At 38.7% G+C, this 12,772-nt stretch overlaps 2 protein-coding genes across 2 annotated transcripts; both read left to right on the top strand.

Annotated features, from left to right (window-relative positions):
* Positions 1-476: 476 nt before the first annotated feature.
* On the top strand, positions 477-2,855 carry LOC125189089 (Calcium-dependent phosphotriesterase superfamily protein). The gene is made up of 4 exons (XM_048086284.2): positions 477-1,088; positions 1,297-1,572; positions 1,680-1,847; positions 2,322-2,855. The coding sequence occupies exons 1-4, from the start codon at positions 760-762 to the stop codon at positions 2,722-2,724; spliced, it is 1,176 nt and encodes a 391-aa protein (XP_047942241.1). The 5' UTR covers positions 477-759; the 3' UTR covers positions 2,725-2,855.
* Positions 2,856-3,537: 682 nt separating this feature from the next.
* RFC1 (replication factor C1) lies at positions 3,538-10,822 on the top strand. Its single transcript, XM_089058655.1, has 23 exons — positions 3,538-3,560; positions 3,767-3,887; positions 4,602-4,706; positions 4,961-5,554; positions 5,636-5,703; positions 5,918-5,993; positions 6,062-6,123; positions 6,231-6,355; positions 6,480-6,631; positions 6,737-6,925; positions 7,011-7,132; positions 7,240-7,447; positions 7,853-7,906; positions 8,010-8,179; positions 8,410-8,500; positions 8,651-8,832; positions 8,910-8,949; positions 9,367-9,491; positions 9,632-9,704; positions 9,792-9,884; positions 9,988-10,219; positions 10,311-10,379; positions 10,474-10,822. The coding sequence occupies exons 1-23, from the start codon at positions 3,538-3,540 to the stop codon at positions 10,584-10,586; spliced, it is 3,087 nt and encodes a 1,028-aa protein (XP_088914781.1). The 3' UTR covers positions 10,587-10,822.
* The last annotated feature ends 1,950 nt before the right edge of the window (positions 10,823-12,772 follow it).

The following is a 12,772-nucleotide window of genomic DNA, read 5'->3' as shown; positions in this document are numbered from 1 at the left end:
TTTTGTGATGAGTTTGATGAAGCAATTAATGGGTTCTAGTCCTGTGCCTAATTGTGTTTGGTCAAATATATACTAGTAGTATTAAATAATGGATCTGCAATTGTTTCATCCGACCAAATCTAGCTAAATCAAAGGTGATGTAGCAGTGGCAGCTAGAATTGCCCCAACCATGCCCAATTCTCGTCATCACCATCGATTTTGTAGGCAATTTTGGCAGCTGCATCACCATTGATTTTACCAGAATCTGTATAGATGAGATAATTGAGAAAATTTTGAACTTCATTTTAAATACTCTGTTTTCAAACTTCATCAATTTTTTAGCGCATATAACCATCAAAGATTGTCCATATTTCATAAAAATTCATACTTTAGTCCAAATCAATATTACTAGCTAATAAATTTATGTAATGATGTCCAATTTTTGTACTGGAATTGACTAAAACAGAACTTTTTGACATTCCATTGAATTCTGGTAGTCAAATTGGTCCTTGCTCGTAAAAATTGCTGCAGTAAAAGCCCTAATTCAAACAACCGTAGCTCGCAGCTATTAATGGCGGAATCCAGAATTTAGCTTCAAATGCGGCCCCAACACAAATGCAGGCAGAAAGTAGGCAGCTGGTGGTTGGTTGCAGGATAAATCCAATTTAATTTCCTTAATTTCTCCTCCCCAACCAACCCTCCATCTTTTTATCAACTGTCAGCTCGCAAACCGTTTCCATAAAAGCCCCAACTCCCAATTTTCATCAGCAATCGCCGGCCATGACGCCCGCCGGAGCATTCGCTGGTCTGTTCATCCTGCTGGCGGTCTACTGCGCCGTCGACCCGTTCCGCCACTCCGCGATTTCCGATTTCCCCGATTTCGAGTCGGTGAGGGTGGAGATGCCGCCGTGGTCCGCCCTGCCGATTGATAGGGACCACGAGAATTTGCTCCAGAAATCGGAAATTAGGTTTTTGAATCAGGTGCAGGGGCCCGAGAGCATTGCTTTCGATCCGAAGGGCCGCGGCCCGTACACCGGCGTTGCTGATGGTAGGGTTGTTTTCTGGGATGGGGAGAAGTGGAATGACTTTGCCTACACTTCGGCTAATCGGTGATGATTCTTTCCTCTTTTTTTCCTTTTTTGTTTGTTTTGATTCGAATTTAGGTACTGTTGTGGGTGAATTGTTTAATTTTCTTGTAGAATCAATTTTGATTTCACATTTGTGCGATTTGAGAAATAATTGCTTGTGGATTTGAGCAGTGAAAACGGACTTAAGTATCCCATTTGATGATACTGTATTGGTTGGTGGTTGTTTAAGGTCGGGCCTATGTGAGCCGAAGCCGACAGTGCTGGGCTACGTGAAGAACGAACACATCTGTGGGAGGCCTTTGGGGCTGAGATTTGACAAGAAGAGTGGTGATTTGTACATTGCTGATGCGTATTTTGGGTTGATGAAGGTTGGCCCCGAGGGTGGTTTGGCCACGTCTCTGACCACTGAGGCGGAAGGCGTTCCCCTGGGATTTACGAATGATGTAGATGTTGATGATGAAGGGAACGTTTACTTTACTGATAGCAGCACTAAGTACAGAAGAAGGTAGGTGTGAATTTTGTTGATTAGTGAAAGTTCTATTTTAGTTTGGAGGTTTAGGGGAGAGTTTTGGTAGGTGCGAAACTCTTGATACTAGTGCCTTCTCGTTTCAGGAACTTCCTCCAGTTGGTTTTCTCTAGCGAAGATAGTGGAAGGGTGCTGAAGTACAATCTGGAAACGAAAGAAACCACTATTCTTGTCCGGAACGTGCAGTTTCCAAATGGCATTTCCTTAAGTAAGGATCGTTCGTATTTCGTGTTCTGTGAAGGTTCAGTTGGGAGGTATGTGCACTGATCATCCTTAGTTTACTTGATTTATCCACGTAATTGCGAGAGCTGAATTGTTATTGTTATCACTTGATGCCAGTTTGTATGTTCACAGCCTGACATGTGAGGATTTGTACATCTTCTCATAAACAAAATGGATATTGTCATTCAGTTTATTGATCTCTATTAGCAAGCAAATCAATACAACGCATTGCATTGCATTGCTACTATGATTAAACATTAAAGGCACGTTTCTTGAGTTAAAATGGAGTTTCTGTTATCCAATTGAGTTATTATTATCACTCGATGCTAGTTTGTATGTTTACAACTTGAAATGTGAGGATTTGTACATCTTCTCAGAATGTATATTGCCATTCAGTTTGTTGATTGCTATTAGCAAATCAATATATTGCATTGCATCTACGATTAAACAAAGACGATGCGTTTCTTGAATTATAGTAATAAGCTTCTATCATCCAATTTGTGTAGGTTAATCAAATACTGGTTGAAAGGCGAGAAAGCAGGGACGTGGGAGCCCTTTGCTGTGCTGCCCGGATTCCCGGACAACGTACGGACAAACGAGAAGGGTGAGTTCTGGGTAGCAATCCACTGCCGGAGAAGCATATACGCGCACATCCTAGGTCTATACCCAAAACTCCGTCAAGCCTGGCTGAAGCTTCCGATCTCTGCGAAGCTCCATTACCTGATGCAGATCGGAGGGCGGATGCACGCTTTGGTGGCAAAGTACAGCGAAGACGGTAAGCTCGTGCAGATTCTGGAGGATAGAACGGGGAAAGTAGTGAAGGCAGTGAGTGAAGTGGAGGAGAGAGATGGGAAGCTTTGGTTGGGGAGTGTGTTGATGTCGTCTGTTGCAGTTTATGATTTGGATTAGATTCATGTGTTGCTTCTTGTGTGTGAGAGAATCTCAATTACCTCGTTTTGTTTCTGGTTTGTGCCTCTCTTATGTAGGAGATGTGGCATTTAGTTTACTCTTTATTAATCATAATGATGAAGAATTTCATACGCAAGCGATTTCCATCTTATATTAAAAACAAAAATTTAATACTCCTACTCCTACTATGTTATTACAGTATACTTTTTGGTCAAAATCGAGACTGACTCATCAATTAAATATTTGGATGTTAATTATTAACATAAAGTCCGACAAAATCATAGAATAAATTGGAAATTACATTTATACTTGTTCCCTTACGTCCAACAATTAGTAGTACTACTCCTATAAAAGGTCCAACAAATATTTGAAACTTTTTTTTGGTAAAAGAGTCTAAACACGCTGTTCTAGTTATAAACAATTTAATAAAATCCGTATCATGACAAATGTTGCATGCAGTGGCGGATCGGGGGGGGGGGGGCAGGAGGGGGCGGTCGCCCCCTCCGTGCGACTAATTTCTTCTTATCCGGACATAAATTTTCCATGTCCGCCCCCTCTGTTTGCCCCCGACGTCGCCCCAAAAATCGAAAAAAATTGTCATTTTTGCTCTAAACCAACATACTAATATATATTTCGCCCCCTCCGTTTATCAATCCTGGATCCGCCACTAGTTGCATGCACATGGTGAATGATGGAATAATATATAAATTTTACGAGTGAGAAGTGGCAAGTTTAGGAGGACGGGGAAATGGTTGATCACCTACCAGATCATAGGAGGACCTTATTTTTTTAGGGTTGAGAAATATAGACGTAATGGTCTCTTTTGATTCACGATAGTTTTCAAGAAGACGAAAACTTCTAACGTGAGATTTCCTTTTATTTGTCAGTAAAATTTAAAAAGAACATTTTTTTTCTTCTATATTCATTCACTTGAGCAACGATGTGCATGGAATTGGGCCCAATAACCATTCCCAATTAATAAAATAATTGGGCCGTTCAACGGCCCATTAATTATGCCACGTGTGTGAAGAATATCGAGCAGCTTCGGGCCCCACAGGTTTCTTCCACTGCAAAACCCCTCTCTCTCTCTCTCCGCTTCAAGTGCTCGCGCTCTGCTAACGTCTAACGTCGGAAGTAATCGGCGGGCAATATTCCGTAATCGAGTAATTTTCCTCTTTCTCTCTCTTTATATCACACACACTATGCGTGCCTGAGCTCTTTTGCTATCAATTGCTTTATGCATTGTATGGGCGGAGACGGAGTCGAGATGACTGAAGCACATTTTCGAACTATTGCCGTTGTTTATATCGTTAATTGTGGAAATATTTCACTATTTTTTGGCATGCTGAAGATCTCTACATGTATATTCCTTATATATGCTTCTCTCTCCCTATATTTACTTGCCCTTCTCTCTCTATCAATGCCTACTCTCTCTCAACCGGAAACCGGTTACGCCGTTGATTTCTGCTCTCAATTTGGATAAACCTCGGTTTATTAACATCTCTGTGTTGCTGCTTAATCGAATTCATTAATTAATTAATCAAACTAGGAGATAAGATTTTGGAATTGAACTAGGAGAAAATGCACCTACAGTGGTGTCTTTTCAATAGCTTCTTGTTTTATGTACGGTTGTGTGAGAATTTCTTTCTGATTTTCTTGTTTCAGATGGTTTTTTGAAGTGAAGAGTTGGCAGTTTCTAGATAAAAAATGGTATGTGGAAAATTAGGTTTGGGGCAATTTTCTGCCTATTTGCTTAGTTAGTTAAGATATGAATCTTTTGTTACGGGCTGTCCCCTGTCTGAGGGGCGTGCCGTGTAATGAAGGAGTCTTGATATTGTGATATGCTCGTCATTGAAATATTCTTCCCTGAATTTCAGTCTCAAGATATAAGAAAGTGGTTTGTGAAGCCACATGGTATACCCGCAGGAAATGGCAACACATCGAAGCAAGAAAAGCCATTGACACCTGAGAAGCCTCCTATTGTAAGTCCGCACCTGGAAAATGTCATTTTTCCATGACAATCATATTTTTTCTGAATGCTAATTTCCTTTAGGAAGAGCTCAATATGCTCGTAAAACACATTTGTGCATTGTAACAGCACCTCTATGATTATAAAGAATGCCAGCAGTTACATTTTTCATGCATTTGAACATGGATACTATATGTTTTGCAACAGAGTTACTTTCGGAACTGTGATTCAACTGATTTTTTTTGTTCTATATTTGGGGGCGTCTAGGTACAAGAAGCGAAAGAATCTTCCAGTAGGAGGAAAACAAGCAAATATTTTGCTAAGGATGCACAGAGTGTAAAAGATGAGATGGAGGTTGGGGAAGTTTCTGAAAAGAAGGCACAGAAGGGCAGTACGGGGTCAGCTAGCGAGAAGCCTCCATCAGGGAAAAAACCGCGCAAATTTCAAATCAGTGATGATGATGATGACGGTGATGATTTTGCCACACCTACCTTAAGGAAGGGTTTAGTAGACGCCAGTCCAAACAAGAAGTTGAAAAGTGAATCTGGTAAAGGTGTTGCTCGAAAAATCGCTGATGATATTGATGAAGATGATGATCAAACAGTAAAGTCCAATTCAAAATCTGCTGGAAGGGGTAGGGGTCGGGGTCGGGGTGCAAAAGGTTCTGCAGTAAGCATGGATGTTGATAAGAGTGAGGCAGAAGAGGACATGGATGATAAAGATGCTAAACCTACAAAACCTGGTGGGCGAGGCCGTGGTGGAAGAGGTGCACCAGCAGGCGGAAGAGGTAGAGGTGGTGGAGGAAGGGGTGGATTTATGAACTTTGGTGAGAGGAAAGATCCTCCTCATAAAGGAGAGAAGGTATGGCAGTTGAGGAATTTTGAATGTCTTGTCTTAAATATCACTTGTTGATCATTCATTTTTGCTTTTCTTGTGTGTCAGGAAGTTCCCGAAGGTGCTCCAGACTGTTTAAATGGTTTGACTTTTGTGATTAGTGGAACACTTGACAGGTAAGCCTTCTATACATTAGTGTTTCTATGCACATCATCTGATGTTTCATGTTTGCCTTGTTCATCTTAAAAAGATGATGGGTATGTGTGTACCTGTTGCATATGCTTAGTGTGAATACTAAAGTATAGTCTTACTAGTTCGTATTGTTACCATAGATTTTCTTGGTGCTTGCTCTCTTTCTTATTTAGTTTGCTTTCATTGTTCCATTTTCAGTTTAGAAAGAGAAGAAGCTGAGGATCTGATCAAACGCCATGGCGGTCGTTGCACTGGATCTGTCAGCAAAAAAACGGTGATTATTTGATATAACTAGATTCGATATTGCTTCATTACTAGTAGTCTCTGACATGGTTCTTGCAGAATTATCTTCTATGTGATGAAGATATTGGTGGACGGAAGTCTGAGAAGGCCAAAGAGCTTGGGCAAGTTTCTTATTTTCATCTTCTGTTGTACTTGGTGATATCAAGAACATTCCTACGCTTTTGTCCTAGTGCTGTCATAATAGATACTCAGTTTATATCTTTTTCAGTACTGCTTTTCTCACGGAGGATGGTTTGTTTGATATGATTCGAGCATCAAATAAATCAAAGAAGCCAGTAGCTAAAGTTGCTCCATCTCCTCCCAAGAAGAGCCCTCAAAAGCCTGAAAAAAGTAGTATGTTCCCGTCCTATAGTCTGATGTTCAAATGAAGCTAACAATGATAAATTAGTTGTAATACATGTTCCTGCAATTGGAAGCATAAACTTTGTTTAACTGTTTACTCCAATGTGTTTTCCAGAACAAACAGGCCAAACTGTGACAAACTCAGACACAAAAGGATTGGCCTCTATTTCAGCATCATCTAAGCGTGAAATCCAATCTACTTCCCTACCATGGACAGAAAAATATAGGCCGAAGGTTCCTAATGATATTGTTGGGAATCAGTCTCTTGTATGTGCTTGGTCTTTATTTCTCTAGCTTTCCTTTGCAAGAAACTTTGTAAAGAGGTCTACTCTTGTTAATATTTTATTAATGACAGTAACCGCTTGATTACAGGTAAAACAGCTCCATGATTGGTTGACAAACTGGAATGAACAATTCCTTGATGCCAAGAACAAGGGAAAAGGAAAGAAACAGAACGATTCTGGTGCTAAGAAAGCTGTGCTTTTGAGTGGGACGCCTGGTATTGGGAAAACTAGCTCAGCAAAGTTGGTTAGTCAGATGCTTGGATTTCAAACAATTGAGGTTAGGCAGTTGTATTTCTGTCTTTGCTCTTCCCCTATTTTGGAAGTTGTGTGCCTCATTTTTCATTTGATGACTATGTAAACAGGTTAATGCTAGTGACAGTCGTGGGAAAGCTGATGGTAAAATTGAGAGAGGAATTCATGGAAGCACTTCTAACTCTATCAAAGAACTTGTTAACAATCAATCCCTGAGTCTTAAACCGGGAAGGTTGGGTTTACTTTTTTGCTTGCATCTAATATTAATTTGACCCTGATAGTTACTTGCACGTGATAGTAGCTTAGTGATGTACTCATTATTTTTCACGAATGTTCCAGCTCTCAAAATGTGAAGACTGTTCTCATCATGGATGAGGTTGATGGTATGTCTGCTGGAGATAGAGGGGGAGTTGCTGATCTTATTGCCAGCATCAAAAACTCAAAAATTCCCATAATATGCATCTGTAATGATCGCTACAGCCAGAAACTTAAGAGCCTTGTGAACTACTGCTTGCTGCTTAACTTTCGGAAGCCAACAAAGCAGCAGGTGACATCTGGTTTTCTTTTTTTTTTTTTGAGGCACCAAACAAGTAAAAGTATAAAAGCATTGTATGCTGGCAGTTCCAGTTGTGACATCTGCCTGCTATTGGAGCATGGACTGTATCTGAATGTCATATTTATTTTGAGAGTCATGCTAATTGTATATAAGAATTTGTGGTTCAGCCAATAGCTGAATGAATCAATTTAAAATGTGTCTTTAATTCATTATTTGTTGTTATAGCTTGCATTTTTTTAGTCGGTGCCCAAGGCTAATGCAACCCATACATTGTCCATAAAATATTCTGCTTGACATTTGCTATTCATAAAGTGCAGATTCTTCCTGTTTTTGTTGGATTAAACATGATGATTGTCATTATTTGGTAATCAATAATATTTTTTATGATAATGACAGGTTGCTAAAAGATTATCACTTATAGCAAGTTCAGAAGGTCTTCAAGTTAATGAGGTACACGCTCAAGATTATGTTCCCATTATGTTTTGGCTGTAACTTGTGTTTCTTTCTTATGTTTATGTTTGTATTACTAATTGAGATGGTGCTTCGTGAACAGATTGCACTCGAGGAACTTGCTGAAAGAACTAATGGAGATATACGCATGGCCCTCAACCATCTGCAGTATATGGGTCTCTCTATGTCTGTCATTAAATTCGATGACATCAAACAACGCCTTCAAAGCAATTCAAAGGATGAAGATATATCCCCATTCACGGCGGTTGATAAGTAAGCCACCTCTTTTAGTTCTCCTTCCATTATTGTTGTCTGCTTCACTGTGCATCCAGCTCCAGCCCCAGCCCCAGCCCCTTTTATACTGTTTTTTTTATAATGTGGTGTTGTGTATGTATTATTATCTGTCCTTGGTGAACTATTTATTAAATGAGACGAGGTTCTCTTGATTTTCGAATTGCTCGTCTGGATCGACTAACAAATGAGGTTACATCCTGTTTGTACAGACTGTTTGGATATAATGGTGGGAAGCTGCGAATGGATGAGAGAATCGACCTTAGCATGAGTGATCCTGATCTGGTTCCTCTTCTTATCCAGGTATGACTTGTACTGGAGGTTAATATGTGAAGTCTGTTATCGGCAACTCTTTTGGAGGACTGGTAGGGATGGTCCTCATTATGTTCACTCAACAAAAGGGATATTGTTATATTCATTTGAGCATCTTGCACATTGTGGTCTTGATTTCAGGAGAACTATATCAATTATAGGCCAAATTCTGTCGGTAAAGATGACAATGGTATGAAAAGGCTGAACTTCATTGCTCGGGCTGCAGAGTCCATTGGGAATGGTGATATTATTAATGTCCAGATACGGAGGTACCGGCAGTGGCAACTCTCTCAGGCTGGTTGTATTGCATCTTGCATCACTCCGTAAGTTCTGCTCCAACTTAAAGTGGTTAGTTTTTGTTATTGATGTAACTGATGCTATGCATGATGCTCTGAAACAGTGCAGCCCTATTGCATGGACAAAGAGAGACACTTGAGCAGGTAATTGATGCAAATATACTAAGTGTTATCATGGCCATTTATTAGATGGAGGGATAGCATAATGGTTAATCAACTTTGGAAACACCTCCATCAGTTTACAATTTTAGACTAAATATAACTTAGTTCACACATCAAAAGGTTTTTGGTGTATTCATGCACAATTGAATCAATGGAGTCTGCAGAAAACTTGTGTGGACAATTCTGCTCATCTCATTTGTGTTGGATCAGGATGTTATTCTTGGCAATGATTATCGAAATTTAGAATTTGATAGTGTATCTATTAACTTTAAAAGAAAACTAGAGAGAGCCCAAGGTCATAAAAACTGTGAGTTTTGAATGTTGTTTGTGAGTTATTTTATAAGTTGATAGAACTCGTGGCTATTTAAAGTTATTAGAAGTTGTTTTGAACTTTTACAGGGGGAACGCAATTTCAATAGATTTGGTGGATGGTTAGGGAAGAATTCTACTATGGGGAAGAATAACAGACTTTTGGAGGACCTTCATGTTCATCTTCTTGCTTCTCGCGAATCAAACTTAGGAAGGTCCGTTGTTGGATTCTTGTTGTTCTTTGACTGTAGTTTTTATCCGTTTGTGACTTCCGTCAGTCATTTTTTGTGAAACTAGCTCTTATGGTTTGTCTATCTATGCTCCTTCCTATCTGCTTCGTTCAAAACCATTATAGGTCAACATTGCGACTTGACTACCTAACACTTCTTTCGAAACGGCTGACTGAACCTTTAAAGAAGCTACCCAAGGTTGGTGTTTTGTTCCCTTTTTGTTCTGTGTTCAAGACCTTTCTTTGTTGTGCGGAACTTGCATGATTTTATGGAATAACTTGCCAGGATGAAGCTGTTGAGAAGGTTGTCGAGTTCATGGAATTGTACTCAGTTGGCATGGAAGATTTTGATACAATCGTGGAGCTTTCTAAATTTAAAGTGCGTCAGATATACCTCTTATACATTGATAAATCTTACGATCTCATCCCATAAAATTTTGTTAAAAGTTTTCATGAACCGACTTGCTTTCTATATGATTTAGGGGCATCCGAGTCCATTGGATGGTGTACTGCCTGCTGTAAAAGCTGCCCTGACAAAGGCTTACAATAAAGGCAGCTCATCACGTATTATTAAGACTGCTGATTTAATCACACTCCCCGGGATGAAAAAGGCACCAAAGAAACGGGTTGCAGCAATGCTAGAACCCGTTGATGAATCTTTACCAGAAAACGCTGAAAATGAAGAAGAAAACCTCTCAGATGCTGAAGACCAAGGTATGTAGATATTTCTTTTTGCAACATATTTTGAGGTTATTGTACGAGCGTGGTAATAACCAAGGTTTTTTCTACCCGTTGCACGTTTCAGAGGATGACTTGGCTGATCCAGAGAAGCAGCAGAAGCTACAATCAGAACTGCAGTCTCTAAATTCAAAAGGTTGGTCGTACATGTCTTTCTTCCATGGTGTTTAAATCGATACGGGCATACAATTATCACATTCCTTGACCGAGTCATTCGGTGCTTTCTCCAGCCATTAAAGTGCAAATGGAGTTAAAGGGTTCTGCAAGTTCAAGCAGCAAAAAGGCGCCTGCAGGTAGAGGGGGCGGTCGGGGCTCTGGATCTGCCTCGAAGAGAAAGAGATGAGAGCCGTGAAACAGGCCGTTCTCCCAGGGCTTCCGTTTTGGTTCGTTTCACGAGTGATGGCCGCCGGAGTAGGTAGATGATGGTCTTTCATCTTTGCTTTGCTTGGGAGAGGTTTAGTGTTTATGAAGCAGTGTTCTATTTGACAGTTTAATTGTAGTGTTTATTTTTGGTAAATACCAAGTTGTACGAAATTGAGGTTATGTTTCCTTATGTGGAAAATGTCTTTTTTCTTGGAATACTACCTTGCCTGATTCTTTTTTTTTTTGTTACGATGAAATCACAAACCGGATTCAAGTAAGGGATTGAAATTTTATTTCCTATTTTTAGTTCTATTTATAATGTTCAAATAATCGACTTTGAGAACAAAAATGGGATTTGATGGATATAGTTTAGTTGGTAAAACATTTACCCTTTAATAAAGATAGAAAGTCATCGGTTAGTTCATTTGGCAGATGTGTTTAATTTAGGAATTTAAAATACTAGTACTATAATATCATTCATAAGATGCCTTCAAATCACTAATATTTAAATTAGTACTATTTCTTCTGTCCCCGTATGAGTCTTATTTATATATATATTAATTTTATGATTAAATGTGAGTGTAATAAGTTGGTGGAACGTGAGACTTACTATTATTTTTAATAAAAAACAGGATTATTATTGTAGGATGAATTAAAATGACAAAATAGAATTCTTGTCATGGAACGGGAGAGAGTAATACATTCTCTTCAATTCTTTCTCTATAGGAGTCTAAAATATTAAGATGCTTTCAATTCACTAACATTACATTCTCTTCAATCAATAATAACATTACATTCTCTTCAATCAATAATTTGGAGGTTCAAATTGGTCACAAAACAAATGAGAAATCCTCATTAAATAGTGACATAAAATATGTTGAATTATTGATTTGAATCAATTGTGACGGGATTAGCAGAAAAAAATTATTGTTAATTTATTTAATACTTTACTAGTTTCTTCAGCCCTAAATTTAATTAATTAATTAATTAATTCCTCTGTTTTCTTTTGAAAGCCCAACTCCGATATGGGCCATAAGTCAGCAACCCAAATGTGGTAAATAAACCCAATGACATATGCCACAGCCCACAAGCCTCATATAAAGAAATTAATTCATTCAATAAAAAATCATTTACGCACATTAGTCTGTCAGCAAATGTTATTTTTTTATTAAAATAAATGTACACGTGAATTACCTAATCGGTTGGTGACTTAGGTGGCGTTCGGTTGCCATGACTAATTATCATGAAACTATTCATCTAGAGTTAAGTTATATGATTATTTTAGTTGGAGGGGGAGGCTATGATTAATTATCATGAGACTATCCATCTAGGATTAAGTTGAGGGGGTCAATCTTATGAACCAAACATGATACATATTTAATTATGAGATTTAGTCTTGCCAACCGAACACCCCCTTAATGTATTATTTGTGCATAATATTGGTGCCAAAAGACGTCGCAAAACTGGTGGTTATTTCACATCGTGTTTTCAACACTTCCTCATAAAGTTGTGTTTATTGCCTTTAATTTAATTGATAGCATCTTCTTTCCAACATTCACACATAATATAATTGATAGTATCTTCTTTCCAGCATTCACACATAAATATGAGTATTTGAAGTTCCAATACTTAGCTTGCAACCATCTTAAACATCATAAATAGCTTATAATCTTATTTAGAAGTTCTTCAATCTCTATTGAAAATTTAGACTCATTTCAATTTCAAAGAGTTGTTGCATTATTCAGATATAGATCAAAGAGCTTTTCATTTTTTAGGGAAAGTTTAGATTTGTTTCAAGAAGCTCTTTTCTTTTCTGTTGGATATTTTAGTGTAATTGGATTAACTTAATTGATCGGTTATTGTTATAATGATACATCATTTAAGTATGTAGGTGCGGAGTGCACGCTTATTTGAATTCATTATGATGTTAGGGGCGAAGCCCCTAAACAGATGAACGGGGGTCCGGGGGCAGCGCCCCCGGGTAGCGGGGTCCAAGGGGCGGCAGCCCCTGGCGGAGTCCAGGTCAGCTTGGAAAATTTTTATTTCCAACGAAGTTGCTGTTTCAGAAATTCATCCGAAAATGTAATTTCTGAAAATCGAAGGACTAATTTGCAATTCGAAACTTTTTTTGAAAATCAGTTATTTTCAGTTAAATCCCAATGGATG

The sequence above is a fragment of the Salvia hispanica genome, chromosome 5 (genome assembly GCF_029641045.1).
Source record: "Salvia hispanica isolate PSC_SH4W2 chromosome 5, Shi_PSC_v1, whole genome shotgun sequence".
Classification (NCBI taxonomy): domain Eukaryota; kingdom Viridiplantae; phylum Streptophyta; class Magnoliopsida; order Lamiales; family Lamiaceae; genus Salvia; species Salvia hispanica.
The sequence above is the reverse complement of the archived record's forward strand: the minus strand, read 5'-3'. Positions and strand labels throughout refer to the sequence as shown.

Coding starts and splice junctions, on each gene's coding strand:
- LOC125189089 (XM_048086284.2), top strand. CDS start 760: ATGACGCCCGCCGGAGCATTCGCTGGTCTGTTCATCCTGCTGGCGGTC. Junction 1,573..1,679: donor AGCACTAAGTACAGAAGAAG/GTAGGTGTGAAT, acceptor TTCTCGTTTCAG/GAACTTCCTCCAGTTGGTTT. Junction 1,848..2,321: donor TGTGAAGGTTCAGTTGGGAG/GTATGTGCACTG, acceptor CAATTTGTGTAG/GTTAATCAAATACTGGTTGA.
- RFC1 (XM_089058655.1), top strand. CDS start 3,538: ATGGTCTCTTTTGATTCACGATA. Junction 5,704..5,917: donor ATTAGTGGAACACTTGACAG/GTAAGCCTTCTA, acceptor TTCCATTTTCAG/TTTAGAAAGAGAAGAAGCTG. Junction 7,907..8,009: donor AAGGTCTTCAAGTTAATGAG/GTACACGCTCAA, acceptor CTTCGTGAACAG/ATTGCACTCGAGGAACTTGC.